This window comes from Lacerta agilis, chromosome 10 (genome assembly GCF_009819535.1).
Source record: "Lacerta agilis isolate rLacAgi1 chromosome 10, rLacAgi1.pri, whole genome shotgun sequence".
Lineage (NCBI taxonomy): Eukaryota > Metazoa > Chordata > Lepidosauria > Squamata > Lacertidae > Lacerta > Lacerta agilis.
The window spans coordinates 12,793,451-12,816,056 of NC_046321.1; the positions used below are offsets into that span (position 1 = coordinate 12,793,451).

The window sequence follows — 22,606 nt, forward strand, 5'->3', positions numbered from 1 at the left end:
CAAAAAACACAACAACAAACAAACCCACATGCTCTTTCTCCAAATCTAATGTGAAGCAAATGTACTTTAACTGTGCATGTTTAAAAGTGGCTTAGTTTACAAAAATAAATTTTCCACTTGTAAAAGAAAATACACAATCACTTACCAGCCTTCAGAGAAATTCATTCTTCACCAAAGCCTCAATGCAAACAGCACTTGGAAAAATACGAGGCACAACCCTTTTGTCTTGATGCTGCTCCCCAATGAGCTGTGCACAGCCCTGCCACCAAGAAAAAGCACCCTGGCTCTGAGAGTTGCTAGCTAGAAAACCGATACAAGAGTGATGTCACACTGCTTCTGAAAAATTACTGAACCTCAGAATCATCAGCACTGTTCTCTCAAGTAAAACACTGTTGTGTAACAAGAGGCATTCTGAACATGAACACACACACACACACACACACACACACACTTTTCACCCAAGACAAACATTCCCCATTTCCTTTTCCCAGCAAAGGCCCCAATTACATTTAGCTTAGACCCCATGAAACATCTATTCTAAACAGCAGATTAGTTTATTTTATTCACCCTCATATGGTTGGATTTTAGCTGTAAAATCACTTAGAGAAAGCGGTGTTTTGGTATCCATGAATTAAAGCAACCCCAGAGTGATCCAGGTCTTATGCCTTGCTCCTTACAAACATGCTATTCCTTGCTCGCTTGGGGAAAAAGAGAAACTGATTCCTGATCTCTTAATGCTTCTTGCCTCCTCAAAAAGCTAAGCACTGAACTTAGCAAGTTAGTAAATCTTCCAATACTATAATTGCTCTCACATCAGCACTTCTGATCGGCTCAGTTTTTAATGGATTACATCCAATATACTTTCAACAGATCTGTTTTTATAGTCTGTTCTTAAAATTTGCTTATGAAGAACAGGCACGCATAATCACAATTTTTACAGGTGACCAAGATTTAAAAGGGATAAAGAATGAACTACCATCTCACCCCTATGAGGACAGAATAGTATATTTGTCAAGCAACTTTGACTAAACAACATTTGTCCCAAGTGTTTATGTTATTGCAAAAGAAAAGAAAAACTTCATTTCCTCGACTGCTGGCAGTTCACCCTGCTTTACTGTTTTGAAGACAGAATTTCCATTGTGCAAAGAAAGAAATATACATTCTTATCAACATGTTCTAGCCTTTGTAAGCCTATTTTGTTACTTTCAAGGAATGGCAGAAACACACTGGGGAAGAAAAGCTTTTGTAACAAAAGAAATGGCAAGCAACAAGAAGCACAAATGAGACTGTGCTGTCTATAAACATGAACACAAAAACACTTACACACCCTCACATAATGAAAGCCTCAATCAGGACTGGAGCAGAACACAATCAGCCTCTTTACCAGTTAAGGGATCATGGGCAAGCTGCAATATTACATGCTCTCTCCTGTGTCTGGTGCAAATTTTTCCAGCTAAGGAGTACATTGGCACAAGCCTGAGCATAAGAAGAGCCCCACTGGATGAGGCCAATGGCCCATCTAGTCCAGCATCCTGTTCCCACCATGGCCAACCAGATGCCTTGGGAAACCCATAAGCAGGACCCAAGCACAAGACTACTTGCCCTTCATGCAGTTTCCAGCAACTGGTACTCAGAAACAATGCTGCCGCCAACTGGCCATGGCTAATGCCTACCAGTGTTTGATCTTAAGCAGAATTTGAAACTAGCTTGGGACAAGGAACATTATGTCAGCACTGGTCCTTTAAATCCATCACCACAAAACAAAAAGATAGAAAGCACAGAATCAGGACAGGGCAGCATTTCTCAAACTTTATTAAAGCACAACTTGATTTACTAGCACTGTGGTTCTCACACAGTTGTGTCAAGAGTGGATGGCAAGTGTGGTGGGAAGATTCAAGGACAATCAAATAAACATTTAAACATTTCAGTACAGTATCAAAATATTTCTACAGCCAGAAACAGCATCCACACCTCTCTTCAACAGCATTGGCTATTCTTCTACAGTTCTCCACAACTAATTTGCTGTGAACAGTGATTTTCAACTCTGAAAAATATGATCAGAAAAGAGAAAGGCTTCTTTGTGTTGATGAGAAGATGAGAGTTTGTCTCAAATCAGACCTAATATACATGAGATTACCTGGCAAAAGCAAGCTCACATCTCTCATTGAGTTTGCAAACATACTTAAGGTACATATGTAAGAGGCTCATTTATAAATTATATGTTCTTAGGTAGCTGCATTGTATTATACACAAAACTCTTAGTCTGTCCCAAATTATTTTAATTTAATTTATAGCCAAGCCATAGTGTGTCTTGCTGCTCACATACAAGTACTGTCTTGTGACACTTTAAATAATAACAAAATTATTATGGCATAAGCTTTTGAGGACTCAAATGCAAGCCATATTCATTAGATGCATGAAGTGAAAACTTGACAGCTATAAAAAGGGGGGGGGGAATAAGGTGGGAGTTGAATGCAATGAGATGCAGAAATTACAGTCTGTGATATTAGAGCTTCAATGTACAGTGGTACCGCTAGTTGCGGACTTAAATCCGTATTGGGGTGTCGTTTGCACCCCAAAAAGTCCACAACTAGAGTGCCTCTTCTGTGCATGTGCTTGGCGCAATCAAGCGCTTCTGTGCATGCAGCAAACCCGGAAGTAAATACTTCCAGATTTGCTACGTTTGTAAGTTGAAAGTCCGTAAGAAAAGTGGAAAGCAACAAGAGGTGTGACTGTATGTTAAATAGGCACACCTTTACACTTTTGCAATAACAGACAGATGATAATTTACTCAGCACTATGGAGATGATTCTGCTAATACTTGTTAGTAGGGCAGGGAACCATTTGCAAGAAACAGCCACAGGCACTTACTGGCTAAAGAACAATTATTGTGTGCACAAGCACTCAACTGTTGTAAACAGCAAATAGCAACACAACACACATTTTTGTTGTTTATCAACAACACTACTACACAGGTACATCCCTATTGCAAACAATACATGGTGTGTCTAATTATGATCCATGAATGTGGAGTTGGGGCAGAATTCAGGCAATGGAAGTGTCTTGGCAGCAGCACTTGCTATTTGAGTTCTCCCCTCAACAAATCCAAACACACCATCATTGCTGCAGGCAGCAGTAATAATTAAATGCAGCAGCTGTAGGTTCCCCCTCCTCCTAAGGCTGGCGGTATTATTAGTGAGAGCAACCAGCAGAGCATAGGCTGAGATCACTTTCAGTTGGCAGAACAGCCCAGCTATGCCATCTGCCAACTTTGCAGGAAGCAGCTGAGCCTGGAGGTGGGGGGCAGCCTCATCATGTACCTGTGCAGGCAGCACCAGTCCCTCCTCCTTTAGGAAGAGGTGGAGTCAGAGAAGTCAGGAAGGAAGGGAAGAGGCATGCAAAGGAGAGCAAGAAATCCTCCTCTCACTCTCAAGCTCCCTCCATCACTGAAGCAGCTTGGCTAGGCAACTCAAAAGGATTTGGGAGTTAGGTAAGTATGGCTCCACCAGATCAACATTTCCAGTGCTTGCTCTTCAAATCAACACAGTTTGCCTTTTGCAGTACCAGTTAGGGACACCTACCTAATGTCACAGAATCTGTACCCACAAACACAACTACAGGAGAATAGAGCATCCCTTTAAGTCTGCTCCTCCCTCAAATCAATTTAAAGGGGCTTGGCACAAAACCCCTAGGACCTAGTTGTCTGAAATTTGGTATCTTAACACAGGGCACCTCTCACACATTTGCTATTTTTCACACCAGTTTCCACAAGCGTTTCCTTGAAAGAAAAAAAACATTAGGGAAGATTTAAGGTCCCCCCCCCTTTTTTTTTAAACCCACCTCAAAGCTGTAAAGGCTGCCCTTGCAGGCAAAGAGACCTAAAATTCACTGGTAATCTGTGGTGAGCAAAAGAGGGTGGGGGAAGAAAACCCTCAAATGCACACTTCATGAAAGGAAAAGAGGTTAGGAAACAACAGTGAGGCCAGTCGTAACATTAAAAGGTGGCTGAAGTCCTGCAAGAGCCCTCTGCAACGGGGCTTCCAGGAGAAAGGGAAGGGAAGGGAAAATCTAGCCACTTTAAGATTACATGAAATCACATGAGTAGCCATGAAAGTCAGTATAGAGCAGGGGTCAGCAACCTTTTTCAGCCGTGGGCCAGCCCACACTGTCCCTCAGACCATGTGGTGGGCCCAACTATATTTGGGGTGGCGGAAAATGAACAAATTCCTATGCCCCACAAATAACCCAGAGATGCATTTTAAATAAAAGCACACATTCTACTCATGTAAAAACACACTGACTCCCGGACCGTCTATGGGCTGGATTGAGAAGGCAATTGGGCCGCATCTGGCCCACAGGCCTTAGGTTGCCTACCCCTGGTATAGAGGAAGAAAGAAGATTGTTACAAGCAACCAGAAGTCTTAAGCAAGGAATGCAGAGAGTATCTCCAGCACTGCTTGGAGCTAGAGGCAGGAAGTTGAAACTGAAGTCACTTCCAGGAGCACCTAAGGAAGCAACAAGTTCCTGCCTTGAGCCAATGAGCAGAGCTAATCCCACCTAAATCAGCATAGGAGAGGCCAGCATAGGAGATTTGGTTTTTAAACAATAATACCAACAACAGCTATGCCAGCAATAGCAAAACATTCACTACTTGTAGTTCCACACACCCTAAAGGCTTGGATGTGGATGGGGGGGGGGAGACCCTTTTTCAGAACCATTAACATCTTCTGCTCCCTCTTGTGGTGAAAATATTTCATCTACCGGTATTGCCAGCTTTCAGGAAATAATGCAATCCAATTAATGTATTTTGTTATTAGACAGTTACAGTCCTTAGAAGTGATTACAGAACAAAAAAATTATTCCGAGAATCTTGAAAAAGCAAGGTTTGATCATACATGCTTTCCTCCAACAATCAGCCCACTATGTCAATGGAACTAATCACATGCAGGTGTATTTTTCTTCTGAAGGAAAATGAAGTCCCATGAATTAAACTTGGCTGGAACAATTTTGTAGAATTGTCAGAAAATTTTGAGAAGTAAATTTAGGCATATTATATGATTACTTCAAAACACACTGCAAGAGGAGTAAAATGTGAATAGAAATAAAGTTCTTGTACACCAATGTAGAAACACCAAAGAGATTTGTAACATTCTTAGAATCATAGAATTGTTGAGTTGGAAGGAACACTTGTGGTGGAAGTATAAAGAAGATGGCAGCTGGTGTGCTTATAATGTGCTGGGGGAAAAGTTAGTGTTACGGTAAAAATATTGCTCAAGTTGTAGACAGCAGAAATAAGCTTCAAGATAATTTCATTGCATCAGATGTGGATTTGGTGGGACATAATAAGCAGCTTGAAGAAAAAACAAACCCATCCACTTGGTTGTAATACAACTCCCATCAATTAAAACAAGACAGAATTCACATAGAATCTTAAAATTAACTTTTCTGCGAGATGGCCTATCACATGCCTCATGCTTGGAACCAGCAGATACATTTGTGTGTGTTCCCCCTCCCCAAGTTATAGTGGTACCTCTGGTTACAAACTTAATTCGTTCCAGAGGTCCGTTCTTAACCTGAAACCGTTCTTAACCTGAGGTACCACTTTAGCTAATGGGGCCTCCTGCTGCTGCCGCTGCCATGCAATTTCTGTTCTCATCCTGGGGCAAAGTTCTTAACCCAAGGTACTACTTCCGGGTTAGCAGAACCTGTAACCCGAGGTGTTTGTAACCTGAGGTGTTTGTAACCCAAGGTACCACTGTATTCCTAATAAAAACTGTTCTTTCCTACACAAATACTGTGTACTGCCAAGTAGGACTTGGCCAACTTTGAGGCTATCATCAGCTCTTTAATACCCAAGAATGCGACTCCGTTAGGAATTGTTACTGAAGTAAGGGGAAATGCATTCTGGAAAACCAAAAATAAAATTTAAAGGATAACATGTCCTGGGGCTATTTAAAGCTACAGGTAAAATATGGAATGTGATGCCCCTCAAAGCATTTTGAAAATTCAACAAAGGTTTGCCATAGAAGCAACCTACTCCCAAAGCTCTCTACAGAACCTTGAATCAAATTTTCCTTTCAACATAAAAGCATAGGGAAAACGTCCTGTCCTTTCTCTCCCGCACTTTCTCCTCACTCTAGTTCCAATCCATCACAGAGGCACAATATTAAGTAACAGACAAAAACAGCAAAGGAGCAGGTGCCAAGTAACGCAAACGTCAGTACCAGCTCTGAAGGGAAAAGTCCTTGTCAACTGGCAACTCGAAGAGTGAGTGAAGGATTGATGAAGAGCATTTTTTTGACATTCTCAGCCAAACCGTGCAAAAAGTTCTCCTAATGGAGTGGGGATGACAGTCAGTTTTGACCTGTTTTTTTGTTTTGTTTTTTTACTTACAGATTTCCCCACTCTTTTTGCTTCCTCGCTTTTTACTGAGGGGAGAAGAATGTACTTGCATATACTTAGACAGAGGGCTTCGGTTCACCCTAGAGACTAAGTGAATAGAGAAGAGAGGCTTATGCCACTCCATCACCACACCATTACAAGGCCATACCAGGATGAATGTATGAAATGGGGTTTCAACCACTAAACTGGGGACTGGAATGAAGAGACACACAGGACAATCACAAAAGGGAATTTCAGGAATAATGTGGTATGTACTGTGCTGAATTCTGTGAACACCTGGAGGCCCTCAGCAGAATAAAACATAATTTGTGTAAAAATATTTAATGGGTTGCTTCTAAGTATTGATCTCACACTCTTAGCACTTGTTTCTGTGCTTTCACAGCAGCTTTATTTTATTCTGCTGAGGACCTCTTTCACCCAGGGATTCCTTGAGTTTCATTTATTGCAATCTGTAGTTAATAGGTTTGTGATATGATACTGTAACATTTTACGTGATACTGATAAAGATGGATACATTTATGATTTGTATTTCTCTTTTGTGCAACAGAGCTTTATACTGTAGACCAGCGGTCCTCAAACTTTTTCTGCAGGGGGCCGGTGCACTGTCCCTCAGACCTTCTGGGGGGCAGACTATATTTTAAAGGGGGGAGAAATGAACGAGGGGCGATGAGCGGTGTGCAAAAGGGCTCTGGAGAGGGGCTGCTTTAAATGCAGGCCATTCAACCGCAGCTCCTGTGTCTTGCGAGCGGCAGGGGATGGCGGTGGCAGAGGGAAGATGAGCAGCTTGCGAAAGGGCTCTGGAGAGGGGCTGGCACCAACAAAGCCCAACCCCCTTCCTCCTCTAGGCAGGGCGGGGAGAAGGCAGAGGGGGAGGGGGGAGGCACCGGCACCGCCGCCGTGTGAGGAAGAGGGAGGGAAAGAGCACACGCACTGGCGATCCATGCCGCGATTCTTGGACTCGATCTATGGTGGACCTTCTGATTTAATTCAGTGGAGCCGCAATATAAGCTTATTTAGATTTACAGCACAGATACCCACTAAAAGGACAAAGTAATAGCTGGTAGCAGAAGAAGCTTATCTTCTAAATGGACTAGCCTCTATCTGCAATCTGTCGATTTCAGTAAATGTTTCAGTTCAACTGGGAAGAACACAGGCATTTCTTCTCAATGCTGAAGATAATTTTTTTCCTAATCGTAACAACACATGCTGACATTTGAAGAGAAATAAGAATATTACTTCTTAAAAACAGTCATGTTCAAGAATTAGAATACCATTAGAGACTCCAGCTCCCTCTCCATCACCACTAGCAGTCTTCCCAGCTGGCTTATCAAAGTGATGTATAATTTTTTTGGTTCTGCCAAACAAACTGTCAAGTGTGTTTTAATCTCTTTGCTTAATATTCTGAATAGCTTCTCTCTGTGATGGAGGTGAACAAAGTGGTACCAGAGTATCCCCTGCTTTCACAAATGAAAGAAAATCAGAAGCATGCATGAAGCTCTCCTTTTTCAGTTTTTGAAGAGGGACACAAGGCTCTTTGCTCTTTTGCTCATGTATGCAAGGCTCCAATATGGCTCACATCTATACAGTACTGCTCTTTCCAACCACACCTGGAAACAGACACTCCTAGCCACTGAAGCCACCTGTGCCTCAACTGACAATGCTGGATCCATGAGTAATCTCAAGGTACAAAAACCTTCTCCTTCCAAGGCAGTGAAACCCCATCCAAAATAGGCTGTCTTCCTACCTCTTGGACTTATAAAACATTAAGACCTCTGTCTTCACAGGATCCAGCAACTCCCATGTTGTTGCCTCCCATAACTACTTTCTGGAAACGGCACTGAAGGTAGGAGCAGAATCACTGAAGAACCACTACTTCAACTTCCTTGATATTATCCAAAATAATACCATGGTTAATGGTATCAAAAGCCACTGAAAGATCAAGAAGAACGAGCAAGGTCACTCTCCCCCATCTCATGCCCCTCTTCTTTCTGTGTATTTTGAATGTGCATCAATACCCTCACCATAATTTATTATTCATTTCCTTCATATTTTTCCAAAGTGCTGTGCTTTGCAATATAATTTTACATCATGGTTTTCCTCTGGATAACATCTTTTGCTGGCAGTATCTTTTGTTGTGCACTTCACACCAACTTTATACAGTCGTACCTCGGGTTACGTCCGCTTCGGCTTACGTATTTTCGGGTTATGTACTCAGAAGTGTTTTTCTGCGCGCGTGTTCTGTGCAGTTTGCGCATGCGCAAAGTGTGATTTTCGAGTTGTGTACTTTTCGGGTTACGAACAGCAACCCGGAACCAATTAAGTACGTAACCCAAGGTACCACTGCATGTGGGTATAAAAATTATTAAGAGTACTCCCACAATAGAAATCTAAAATGAGGAGAGTACAAGTACTCCAATATTTATTGTTAGAAAAATATACGAAGGGAACATTTCTATGCCTAGTAGTTGAAACAAGTGATGCAAACTTCCCTCCATCATATTGGGCCAACCATTCAGCTGACAGCCAATCAAGCCACATGCATGATGGAATGCAATTACACAGTTTCTTCATCACCTACTTGAACCTGCCTTGATTGGGAGAATTTGCAGTAGCAGCCAGGAGCAAATAGGCTGCAGCAGAATCTAACCTATTACAATATTTGCTACTAGCTGGCCCGGCCACACCTTGCTGTGGCTCCCCCCCCCCCATTCTCGCCTGGTTTCCCACAGCTTATCCCGACGAACTTCCGTGTGCCCCATTTCAGTCTTCCCTCCCCCCGTTTTCACCTGGTTTCCCACACGTTATCCCGATGAACTTAAGCCTGCCTCCTCTCAGTCTTTCTCTCCCGTTTTCACCTGGTTTCCCACAGCTTATCCTGATGAACTTCTCCATGCCTCCTCTCAGTCCCCCCTCTTTTCGTCTTCCACTCACGCGGCGTGGTTTGTTCCCCTCCCCCGCACTCTCCGTGGTCACTCCGAAACTAATAATCCTGGTGATTTGTTCCGTCACCTCCACACTCTCATGTCTGTTGCTCACTGTTTTAAAATGGGAATTGGCCGAGCCTGAGGCAAGGAGTTGTTATGGCAGTGGTAGCTAAAGATTGATTCGGCCCCGCCCCCACCAACAGCCTACTGGCTGAGGCGACCTCAAGTTCTACTCCCCGTCCCACCCTCTCTCTTCTGAAGTCTGTTGTTGTAAAGCGTGTGTTCCTTTGACGTCCACTGGAGGGTGCTTTTTGGGGGGGAATTCACAGATTTACCTGGGAAAGGTGTGATATTTTTGCAAACTAGGTACCTAAGAACCTTCCCATATGGCCAAGGAATGTTGTGTCCAAATTTGAAGGCAACCGATCAAGCGGTTACGGAGCAAGGCCTTTGTGTCCGCGCACCCATCTTGACTCATATATATACATATCAATAAAAATCCTGGAATCAGATTTCTTTTTCTGTGCTTCTTCCCAACCTGAGCCTTACTGAGATAAGCCCAATTAAGATCAATACCAATACCCATCCAGGAAGCCTACTCTGCACCATGGGAGTTGTAAAACAGCTATTTTTATAAACTGAGCATTCGGGCAGAAAGCAGATAATTGCACAATTGGCCAGGTGCATTAAGAAGGGGTTTTCTTACTTCCTTTGAAGCATTTAAGTATTTGCCACTGCCAAAAGGAAGATATCCGATTTGATGAATAAATGGGTTGATTCAGAATGACATCTCTTATCTTGCTAATCTAGACACAGTCAGTTTAATTGCACTCCATCATTATGTTTTCTACTGATAGTGTCCTCAGTACAACAGTGAACAGTGAAAAGACCTTGCCCAAGGAACACAGCACAAATCCAGTGGAAGCAGAAGACATTTTCATCATGATTTATATTAATATACTTAACATACTCCAACTATTGATATCCAGATAATGTGATCCCTGGATTCAACATACAGGATTATTTCAACAAGAATTCATGTGTTATGCTTAAGCATCATGCATTTAGTCTAATCAATCCATTTACAGGGTGGCATACTGCCATGTGTACATCTATCAAACCCATGTATTTCATGAGGAAAGAATAGTGATGGAAATTTCTATGTCCTTTAATAATACACACTCCTGGTGGTCTTTTTCTTCTCAATGCAACCAGCTTTTCCCTAGCAGCAGTGAGTTTATACTGAGCTTCTCAGTACTGTATCAGCTATACTGTATACACATTTTAAAGGCCCAAGAGAAAATACGACCCTTTGGCATATTAGAGACCTGTTTTAGCATCTTCCACAAATATACTCTGGTACCTAATTTTTCCCCTTTCTATACACTCCAACACTAAGCAGCATGTTAAGGTAAGGAGTGAAATACTCTTCTACCAGTAAGCAAGTGATGCTTTTGGAATTATTCTTTTTATTCTTAAGAACTCTTTTTTGAAACCGCATTCAGGCTTGTTGTTTGCTTGTGGGTTTTTTTTTTAAAAAAACACCAATCAAGCAGTATATAAATTTTACAAAATAAATGAACCAAACTAAAACACTGATTGTTTTCAGACAGAATCTAGTCTCCATACTGAATGCCACCACATGGCATACCAAAACAGAAGGCAAAAGTATCATTTTTTATGTTCACATACCATTTTCCTTCCCTATCCTCCACCCTGCAATAACCTCAAATCTTCTCTGAATACTCTGGAGTAGATTGGAAAGGTTCAGGAGCTGCAGGGGACAAGGGGAAGTCCTGTATCATCTGCTGGTGCTACGCTGGAACTCATTCATAATAACTAAAGCCTACGTTATGGCATTACAGATTATTTTGAATGCTGTAAGAACACAGACACAAGCAATTCTTGGGGGGGGGGGACTTGGTAAACATAACACAAATTCAAAGAATATATGATTGGGAGCAAAGAGAAGAGCCAGTATTACACTGCAGTATTACAAGATGCCAGCATTGTAGAAAAATGCCTACTTCAGGTATGCTAGGTCTGCCAGGATTGATTCTTGTTTCTTATCAGACCCCTGTGGTGTTTCACAACCTATCTTTGGAAATCCCCCTTGGTTTTCAAAGAAGCTTGCCATACATATGGCAAGGAGGGCTGCTGTTCAAATGGCAGTACTGTCTAATTTGCTTGACAGCAGCTCTCCAAGGTCTGCTAGGTCTCTCCCAGGAACCATATTCTCTGAAATCTTTTTAGCTACCAGGGGATGAACTGGGACCTTCTGCATGTAAAACATGTGTTTTCCACAGTGAAACTTTGTGTGTGTTTATTTCTTATTGCTCAAAATGAAAAACTGCCACTGTTAGGCATGTCTTCAGACCCATAGGCAGTATGAAACCCTAGACTTGTGTAGCAAAGATTTCAAACACCCCATAAACACATATTGCTCCAGATTTGTGTATTCTTGCTAGCCTAGCTCTTTTACTGAAAACCCAACTGAACAAAAATCAGCAAGCCTCTCTTCACAGAATATATCTATTCATAACATCCTTCAACCCCTGCAGAGAGAGCTCTACATTAATCAGCAAGCAGCAGCGTGTCTGTTTCATATAGGTATTCACACTGGAGAGCATGCTGTGTACGATACAATAAAAAAAAATCAAATTGCTTGCAAAAGCATACATGATGAGCTTTCCAGAGTGAGCATTAGCCTCTTAAAAGGTACTCAAGCTTACTTTGTGTATTTTTACATGAAAGCATTCTGAACACTGGGCTATAAAATGTGTTAAATTTCCAAATACTAGTTATTATGCTGGTGTAATTTGTTACAAGTGAGTTTTCCAACATTAAACCAAGTCTAAAAATGAAATCACAGGTGTGGAAAAATCCTCTATATTTCCACATTTTCTGAATATGCTGAACACATAACTGTTTATAGAGGCATTGCTCAAAGAAATAGAGATATGGTAGATGTGGGCTTAGCTTTTCTATTGAAATTACTTTAAACACTGTGAGCCTTCATAAAAACATGTGACCAACACAATAATAAACAATAGCACCATCTTTATAACTTGGCATGTATATGGTACCTACAGATACATTTATAGTACCCATTTGCATCATTTACTGCTTGCCTGACAAGAATTCAAAATGAATTGAAAGATGGAAACCCCACCTTTGTCTGAAAGCAATCTGTTTTGTACCTAATCCTTCCTCTCCTTTATAAAACCTCCACAAAGTGCATAACCATCATTCCCAAAAAAGAGACAATGTTCAACTAGTGAGCCAAAATGCTTACATGCATGCAATCTTTTTACGTATACTTGTGCATGTTCACGGATCATTTTGCATCAGGCAACAGGTACCTTCCTTAAAATCACAATGTAACCATTCTTAAATCAGTTTATAATCTGATTGTTTAAAAAGAATTTTATTTTCATCAGTATCTATTTGATCAGTAGGCACAAACTACATCGTTCACCTTTAGCATTTTTATGTTTAAGTTAAACAGACAAGTCACTTCTGCAAAATGCAAGGCAGAATATAGAACCTTGAACAATTGAGGGAATAATATGGCTATGAAAAATAATTAGACATGTTTAACCAAATGCTTGTCAAATATACTCATTTCAAAGGTTACTGAAATCATTCAGTACATACAGATGCAACATTACCTACCATTAATTTTACTTCATGTAAGTATATCCACACATATCTCCCACTGCACACAAACAATTTCTTAAAGTTTACTAAAATAAACTGCCTTTTGTTTCATATAGTGTGTAATATCAAGATTAAACAAATATATTAAAGTATAACTGAACTGTTTTTTTTCTAGGAACTATACAAACAATGAATGCTATATGATTCACTCTGTGATTGTTTTGAAAACATTTTGAAGAGCCTCAACGGGCAAAGAAACAGATTTCAACTACAACCAATACAGAACATGAGGAAATTTACACATCTGAAAGATACCGGTATTATTAGGACAATTAAGCATGTGCAGCCCATAGAAAGTAAAATAAGCCTCATGTCAGTTTTTCATTCCTGCTATAGAATGGTCCCACTTCCTTGAAATATTTTTTGTAAAAGGCATGCTACTTTACTTCACTCTACTGGTAATGGTCACACAAAACAATTAAATGATATTCTTGCTACTGCCAATATAGAAGTTCAGTTTAGATGACGATAATAATCTGTTGTTATTCAATTGCATGAAGAAATAAAAAGTATTTCTGGAGCTAGACTTGGAAGCAATGTAAAGCTATATTCCTCTGTTACACACAAGGGAGATGAAAACATAGCCCATATTAACTCACCTAGAACAGCTTGTTGTTGAAATTGTGCTCTCGCCAAATTCAGGCTTATCTCCAACTTAAGTCTTCACTTCTACTAATAAATCATGTACTCGCAAACATAACAGTGACAAAAGGACATGCTGTGCTCTTTTCCTTCTCACTTCGATGGCTGTTTCACTGACGGAGCTCTGAGAGGCTGCAATCTCAGAGTAAATATTCAATATGAGCATGCTCTGTATCCACTTTGAAAAAACAGTCTGATGCTAGACATCTCTGTGTGTGATGGCCTACTTTCAAAGCAACACAGGGCTGTAAATCAAATCTTTAAAAAATCACTAACTGCAATAAGCAAATCAGAACCACCATGAAGTATTGATTTTCTCCTCTCTCATGACCTCCCTATCCCCCTAGAATTAATTGGACCATGTGTGCAAGAGGCTATTTGCAACACTTGGCTGTAACATATACCCAGACTTCAATACTAACACTTAACTGGATCACCATTTGACCCTCAAATCTTAGCAGAATATTCTTTCAACTGTAAATTTTGCACCTGAAGGTTCATGTTAGTATTCGTAAATCTAATCCACTTTAGTCTGGTACTATCTAGCATCCTTAGTTTGCTCTGTACACTGGTCTGTACCCCAGAATAATATGCTGTTTCCCAATGTAATTAGAAAAGACCATACTCTAACACTGCACTTTGGATTTGTATTATTCACCACAGCTTAAGTGACTTATGGATAGCCGGCAGGCCATGGAAAAACAGCAAACCAACTAAGATTTTTATTTCAGTTGTTTCAACACTGCACTTAAGTATTGCCACGGTTACTGAAGTTGTTTCAGTTTAAAGCCAATGAAACCAGATTTCCCTGTTTTACTATCATTTCAAATAAAAAATAAATCCAATATAAAACAGATTCATCCCTCATCAAATGAGATAGGCAGTTCTTACTTATCTTTTCTGAACTCTTCCCACTAGGTCTGGCAAATGGACTTTGATTGTACTTTTTTAGATGTCTAAGCTTCTCCAATCAGTGAGTGAGATCCAATGCAACTTTAGCACAAGTTTAAGAGATGACATAGTGTAAGTGGTAGCACACAAGCTTAATAATAGTACCTTGTAACAGTTGTTAATACTCTAATAGCTGCAGTAGTTGCACTAGAGATTGTTCAACATCTTTGCAAGCGCAATATACCCTCTGGATTTGGTAGTTGCACTACACTAAAACCAAGGCTCCTGCCAACAGAATTACTGCTGAATTGAGTGAACTGCCACAACTGAATATCACCTATTGCTAACAGTTGGTATATCATCTGAAACTGAGCATTCCAATTATCGATCTACAGTGGTACCTCAGGTTACATACGCTTCAGGTTACATACTCCGCCAACCCAGAAATAATGCTTCAGGTTAAGAACTTTGCTTCAGGCTAAGAACAGAAATTGTGCTCTGGCGGTGCAGCGGCAGCAGGATGTCCCATTAGCTAAAGTGGTGCTTCAGGTTAAGAACAGTTTCAGGTTAAGAACGGAGCTCCAGAACGAATTAAGTTCTTAACCCGAGGTACCACTGTACTTTTGTTGTTGAAACTAGGAGAAGCTTCAAAAGAGCCAAATTAGTAAGAGAAGAACGAAGGTAACATTACAGTATTTACAAATTAAGGATGTGATAATGGGAAATACAAGGAATAAAAGTGCAAAGAATATGACATAGAACTTGATTAATCTAAACAGTCAGAAATTTGATTCTTATAAAAATCTTTTCTCAAATATGTATAACATCTTATTAGAGAAGACAAAAGATAATAAAGATGCTGCTTCACTATAATGAAAAGGGGGGGAATATTTGCAAAAGAACATATGGTGGTACCTTGGGTTACAGACACTTCAGGTTACAGACTCCGCTAACCTAGAAATAGTACCTCAGGTTAAGAACTTTGTTTCAGGATGAGAACAGAAATCGTGCGGTGCCAGCACAGTGGCATTAGCTAAAGTGGTACCTCAGGTTAAGAACAGTTTCAGCTTAAGTACGGATCTCCAGAACGAATTAAGTTATTAACCAGAGGTACCACTGTACCAATAAAAAATACGCCTGCTGGGTAGGTGCAATAATATATTTCACAAAATAGTAATTTTAACATCCTTGTTAAATAAAGAGGTGTGAGGTTGCACACCCTCCAGTTCACTTACGTAAGTTTCACCTCTCTTCATACTCCTTCCCTTCATATTCTGAGCTACTACACACATACTTTGCATGTTTCCCTCCCAACTCCCACAGGGAGTTGCCAGGAGGAGCAGCTGCCATTGAATCTTGGAGGGCAAAAGAACATCAGCCCACAGACAGCATCCATAGCATTGCTATGGAGACTGAGCACAAACTTCATCTCCCTCCTTCACCCCCTGGCGCACATAGCATGCAAGAAAACAGGGAGCAAAATCTATTCCAATCCCCCAAAAGAACATAGCACAGCTAGATTCTGATTTTCTTTCCATCCTCCTCCTAAGAGAGATTGTTTTGATGAGGGGCAGGAGTGAGAAAACAAACAGCAGAAGCATATCTCTCCAAATGGAACCCTACAATGCAAAGCACTATTCTCAATGGACCATTTCTCTCCCATTCCTACTTGGAAGATGGAGAGGCTACCTGCAGGAACAGTCCTCATCAATTGCCTTTTCCTGCTCCCAAATTAGAACAGGAGTGGAGTCTAGAGCCGTTGTCATACAGAGTATCAAATCAGGGGGATGAGGAAGAGTGGAGTGTTCCTGGCAGCCACACGTTTTTGCTTGGCAAACAAGGTCAGACAAAATTTGTGTAACTTCACTTAGAAATATGTGGTACCCTGTGTTAATGAGTAAGCTACCAACAGCTGTTGAGATATGCATATAAATGTCTCTCTCTATAATATTACATATGGGTGGACAGGTGGGTGGGCACACATGTGCAGACTTCAATGACTTCCAAGAATCCCTCAGTTCTTGGATTCAAAGTAGCAATAGGGAAAAAAAACCATTCCCTCTTGTCAATCTTTAATGAAAATGTATTTAACTTCTTCATAAGAATATAGGTGTGGCATTACATGCAAACAAGGGATCTTAGTTTCAAACAAATCATGGTTACTTGCAAAAACAAACCACCTTCAAACAAATTAGCTTGTTTAGCAACTAACCACTGCTTGTTTTAATCAGGACTCCTGGTTCACAAGTGACAGTAAAGTGAGATTATTCACAATGATGTAAACTTGGCAGAAACTAATTTCAATATTTCACTTGAGATTGCCGAGACTTTTCTACATAGAGCTAAACCATGGTTTAGTATTACATGGGAGCCAGTCCAGTGCTCATTAAAGACTGACTTTCTTATTCTCTCTAGACCAAAAGAGTTGAAGAAATCTCTGATAGTAGTTTCCCCTCTTCTTCCAGTATTTCCTTTACTCATGATCACAATCTCTTGAATAGGAATGTTTGTTTCCACCTGTATTGTTTTAAGCAGAGGAACAAGTCACACTTTTAAAAAGTAGCAGTTTTGAAAAAGATATAAACATTAAGGTAATTTAAATAATAATCTAGGCATAAACAAAATGCTTACTACCCAATGAGGCAATTTTTCAAAGTCATCCCTGGCATTTCCTTATAAATTCGTACAAAATGATAGATGGGATTTTTATTCCACAATCTTCTTCAAAACATCAAGCTACCAGTCAGAATGCATTATAGTAAAATGCATCTTGAACAAACCAATTCAACGACTCAGATAAGCACAACTAGAGTAGTGCAGAAATATTTATAGTAACACATAGAAATGTAAGATATGATCCCAGTGAGGCCTGTATTTTATTTTTCTTATATCAATATACACAAAACATAGAACTAAGCAAGCAGAAGTTATTTTGAACAAACATTCTAATTAGCTATCAATCAGGAAAAAGAAAATCATGCCTGGGGCGCTAATATTGACTTAATTTAGTAGCACAAATAAGCACAAATTTGATTGCTAAGTCTTTTTGTGAAGAATGAACTACCAAAATCAATTTGTTCTTAATAGTTTCATTCTAGGTGTCTAGCAAATTTGCCACAAAGAAAACAATGAGGATTACAACAACTCAATTATCAATACTTTAGCATTAATCTCCAATGGAATATCTTTCTATCAAGAAGTACTACAATAAAACTTTATTACGAGCTTTAATGAGGTGTGGGTAACACTTGCTCAGTACAAATTTAGAAGGCAGAAGAGCAAATATTTTGGATGCTTGAGGTGGTGGTGTTTTTTTTTAATCTAACAAGATCTGTCCTGTTTTCTATGTAAGTGCATGCAATAATGCTGTCAGCAACAGCTCTCACACATTTCTTTTGATTTAGTGTATGAAGCATTTGAAGAGCAAAGATATTCTAACCTTAATATCAATGTGTCAAAATGAAACTACCGGTAAATCAGCTTACATAAATACAGAAGTATTTTTAAACAGGCAAAAAAGAAAAAAAATTATAGGCATAGTCTTTGGTTAAATTTGCGAACAGAACCCCAAAACTGTTTTGCGTTTATCAGTTGCTGTTCAAGTGACAGGTGTCACAAAACTGAATCATAGAAATGTAGAGCTGGAAGGAACTCCGAGAGTCATCTAGTCCAACTCCCTGCATGCAATAATCTCAACACATGGCTCCTCCATCCAATTTGAAAACATACTGGACCGTGCTTAGCTTTGCAAATGTGCTTGCAGTTGTATTGCTGTACCACTACAAGGAAGTATATATTGATTTCAATGTCTTTTAAATTCCATATTTATGGAGCAAGATATCAAGTCAAATGCAGAATTTCACCTCTTTCCTTCCTGGCTCCCCTTCCCTACACATGTAATTTTGGAGCTTATCAGCACCAGATTTCACCAAAGTGATTCTTGGAGCAGTGTTAGAAACTCATAAGTAATCACCAAATTGCACCTTAAACTTAGGTTATGATCACTACAACGGAATGTTTAGCCACCATTTTTCTGCAATTGAATTTATTATTATTATTCATTTCATTTCTATGCCATTTTATATTTTAAAGAAAAGTCTCAAAATGGTTTTGTTGTTGTTGTTGTTGTTGTTGTTGTTGTTGTTCAGTCGTTCAGTCGTGTCCGACTCTTCGTGACCCCATGGACCAGAGCACGCCAGGCACGCCTATCCTTCACTGCCTCTCGCAGTTTGGCCAAACTCATGTTAGTAGCTTCAAGAACACTGTCCAACCATCTCATCCTCTGTCGTCCCCTTCTCCTTGTGCCCTCCATCTTTCCCAACATCAGGGTCTTTTCTAGGGAGTCTTCTCTTCTCATGAGGTGGCCAAAGTACTGGAGCCTCAACTTCAGGATCTGTCCTTCTAGTGAGCACTCAGGGCCGATTTCCTTGAGAATGGATAGGTTTGATCTTCTTGCAGTCCATGGGACTCTCAAGAGTCTCCTCCAGCACCCTAATTCAAAAGCATCAATTCTTCGGCGATCAGCCTTCTTGATGGTCCAGCTCTCACTTCCGTACATTACTACTGGGACCAAAATGGTTTACAAAACATTAAAACATCAAATAAAAGAATCCAAATTCAAGCAAATTCAAGGATCAAGAAAGATATTTCAGATCCTTCTCTAAGTGAATTTTGATTTCCCCTTATTTATTTACCTACATAATTTATAGAGCTGCCCCATAGCAGAAGTACTCTGGTGGTGAAGTGTCGGACCAGGACCTAGGAACACTGAGCACAGCTGAAGACCCCAGTGCCCCAAAACTGAGGATTGGGTAGAGTATGTTCCAGATCTAAATTATTCTAAATTATAAACAACAGGCTTATGGGTTAACTGGATAGATGAAGCAAGCCCATAAGAGGACCAGTTCTGATAAGTGATTTAATGAATAATGACACAAATATATATACCAGTATTTGTCAGTCATTACAGAAAAAGAGTTTGCAAAATATTGAAGAAGAGAAAAAAAAGACTAGGATTAAATGAACATCACATCCCCATCCTCCAAACCCCCGTTTGGGGAATCAAGGGTATGCTGTAAGTTTGTGGTTCCCTCCTTGTACACCAATTCCCTCTTCTGTTTCCTGGTTGTCTCTAATTATATTTTGTGATGATGATCCTAAACCAAGTTCCAAACCTAGATTTCCAAAACCCGATTTTAAAAACAATTATTTGGAAGCTGGCACATAACATAGTGTGCCCAATCCTGGTCTGAAATTATGGTTAGTAAAAACCAGAAACAAAAGAGCCTACCAGGCTCTAGGGTGTTCTTACATGGGCTCCGGGAGCCTCTCACAAGATCTCAAAGGCTCATCTGAATTCCCACAAGATCTCGTGAAAGCCTCGCGGAGCCCAGTAAGCAACTCTGAGAGCTTAAAAGCTCGTTCTGTACCAGGAAAATCCTGCACAAAAAGAGCTTTTAAGCTCTTCAATTCCCATGCATTTAATTTGTGCGACTTCCACCAGCTGGCCTTCAAAGTTGAAGTTGAAAACTCACTTGTTAAACAAGTTTAAATTGTAAGTTACAAATGGCACACTCCTAGCTTCAGAATATTGTCAGTCAACAGGAGCACTTGCAGAGTATAGTGTCACATATTAGAAAAGAAACAAAACCTTTGTATATGGTTTCTACAGAATAAAAAGTACTACCATTCATTACAAGTAACGGGCCAAATGTAAACTGTTATCTCGTTTTACTATTTGCTCATCTACTATTTTTTAACCAAAGTTCTCTCCCTGTCTTATTTAACAGCAACAGCAAATTTGGCCTGGATCTGGATTTTTTTTTTAGATGAAATCCAATAACCATGTCTAATTTCAGGTTTCAATTATCAGATAAAAATGTACAGTTCAATTCTCTCAGCTGCGTTACTGCATCTTAAAAACCCTGTTAGTTATTTCACACAAAAGACTGCATTTACCTGACTTTCACACAAGTTGTTGGCAATAAAGTTCTATGTAAACAAATCTTACATAAAACATGCAAATATATTATGACCTAATTATGACTGGGAAATTCATATTTTATCAAGGAGCAGTAATCACCGCAACTACTCTTTGATCACAGTGAAATATTGTCAGGTATTTCACAAAATTAAGTACTTCTTTCGTGTGTTATTTAAGTGAGAAAATAACCTATCTTCTCAAGTGGCACCATCTACTCACTAAGGAGAGGCATCTGCTTTATGAATGCAGGACATCAGCAATCAGGCACACATCCTGACCTCCTCTTGATGCCATACCAAACTTCACACAAAAAAGACACAGTCAAACAGGTTGACTCTGTTCATGCAAGAGGGCTTTATAACTCTTGGGGACGGGAGGGAACACAGCACATTAATTTTGATTGCCTAATGCAACCCAACAAATTTAAATGGCTCAAACACTGCTTATCTCCCATTCTGGCAGCTTCCTGTTGTAATGGAAAAATCCCAGGTGTGGAACTGCCCGGCCACCTTGCCCTTAGGGATAAGCCCACTGGTTTCTGCGGAGTTAAATAAAAGAAGTCCAGCCACTGGAGCAAGGACAAGACAGGGTTTATTGCGCAATAGGTTACAGTCAAACTGCACACCCAGAGCAGTGTTACAAGAACTTTTACAAGTTCCTATCATATCCCAGAATACAGTTTGGAAACATCATTACTACATCATCACTACATCACGAAAGGGAAGGGTTACACATGATTGACATATAGGAAAAACAGGAAAAACAAGATTAGCATATGGGGGAAACAGAGCAATATCAGGGAGATAGCCCTGAGCCAATGTGAATGGGTGTTAAGTATTGGCAAGGATACCTTGAGCACTTATCTGGGAGAGAACAATGGGATTCCAGCTGAGGGATATTAGCCCAGTGGCTTCCTGAAGCACCCAGAGATTACCTGCTGAGGCATCTCCCTGTGTACATGGCCTACTGGATCATGGCAGAGAGATGGGTCCCCTTAAGGGCATCACTCCATACCCCAAATGAGTTTACTTGGGAAGAGACTTTGCTTAGGTGACCCCCCCCCATAATTTCCATAACACTGTTCACAACCATGTAAATTTTCATTTTGCTTTTGGCTGTGGACAATTGCCTAGTTAATATAAATGTTTTAAGCAATTATATTTTCTTTATAGTCCTCATGGGTTCCTATCTGGGCATTTCTGAATAACTGGGCTATTTCAATGTAAGTATTACTCAATGAAAGTATTACTTAAAATATTAAATTAAAACATTAAACAAGTATATACCCTATTGCCACAAATTGTGTAGCATTTTACAAAACACTGACAAGTATTTAGCCATTTCTGAACTGTCCTATAGCCAACTGAACAGAGAACATCAGCTTTCTAAAACATTTACTGGAATCTAAACACTTGGATTTTAACCATTTGGAACTGCATGAAAATATGTTCTCGAATGTATAAAATTTTGCCAGCTCTATTGCAACATACAGTAAAGTTGTGGAACTGTGTTGTAATATACAGTAATGTTAAAGAAACGTAGCCATTTCTTTGTGTCAGATCCAAGAATAATTAGACCCTATATATGGTTGTTTTTTTTTGTAAAAGGGAATCTTTAATGAGCTAATGCTGTCTCTTGAAAAAGGTGCTTTGAATCCACCACACACTATGGGAGTCCACTGTGTATTCGACTGCAACTTTAGATTTGATCAACATAATCTACTATAGCTGCCCTCTCGTGTTTTAAACTGAATCAAGCAGGTAATGGTGCATTAGTCAGGAAATATTGCAAAGTATTTTATGTTTTGCTTTTCAACACCTATGCTTAAGAAAAATGCAGTTTTAACATCTAATATTTTAAATGGCAAACTTCTCCCTGCAAGGCTGCAATTTGTACACCTTTACATGAGAAGGTGAGAAGAGTGAGATTGCAAAAAGAGGCATGAGGATGAATGGAGTGCATTCATACCTTTTCAAGATACAATTGGAGTGAATGACTCAAGCCTGTACCCAGTTATTTACACTTATGCAGGTTCAATTACATC

The 22,606-nt window shown here is 39.9% G+C and overlaps 1 protein-coding gene across 22 annotated transcripts in view; it reads right to left on the reverse strand.

The window, feature by feature from the left end:
- Nucleotides 1-22,606, reverse strand: part of PLEKHA5 (pleckstrin homology domain containing A5) — a 175,671-nt gene that overhangs the window by 93,164 nt on the left and 59,901 nt on the right. Inside the window, exon 1 of one of the 22 annotated variants that reach the window (XM_033161890.1) lies at nucleotides 13,646-14,036. The exons of 20 other annotated variants lie outside the window; for them this stretch is intronic. Coding sequence is in view for 1 of the 2 variants with exons in the window: in XM_033161884.1 (XP_033017775.1) it covers nucleotides 146-165 (20 nt within the window). In the remaining variant the exon portion in view is untranslated. Of the gene's footprint in view, nucleotides 1-145; nucleotides 322-13,645; nucleotides 14,037-22,606 lie in introns of those variants that run through there. One more of the 22 variants, XM_033161884.1, reaches the window with a different exon arrangement.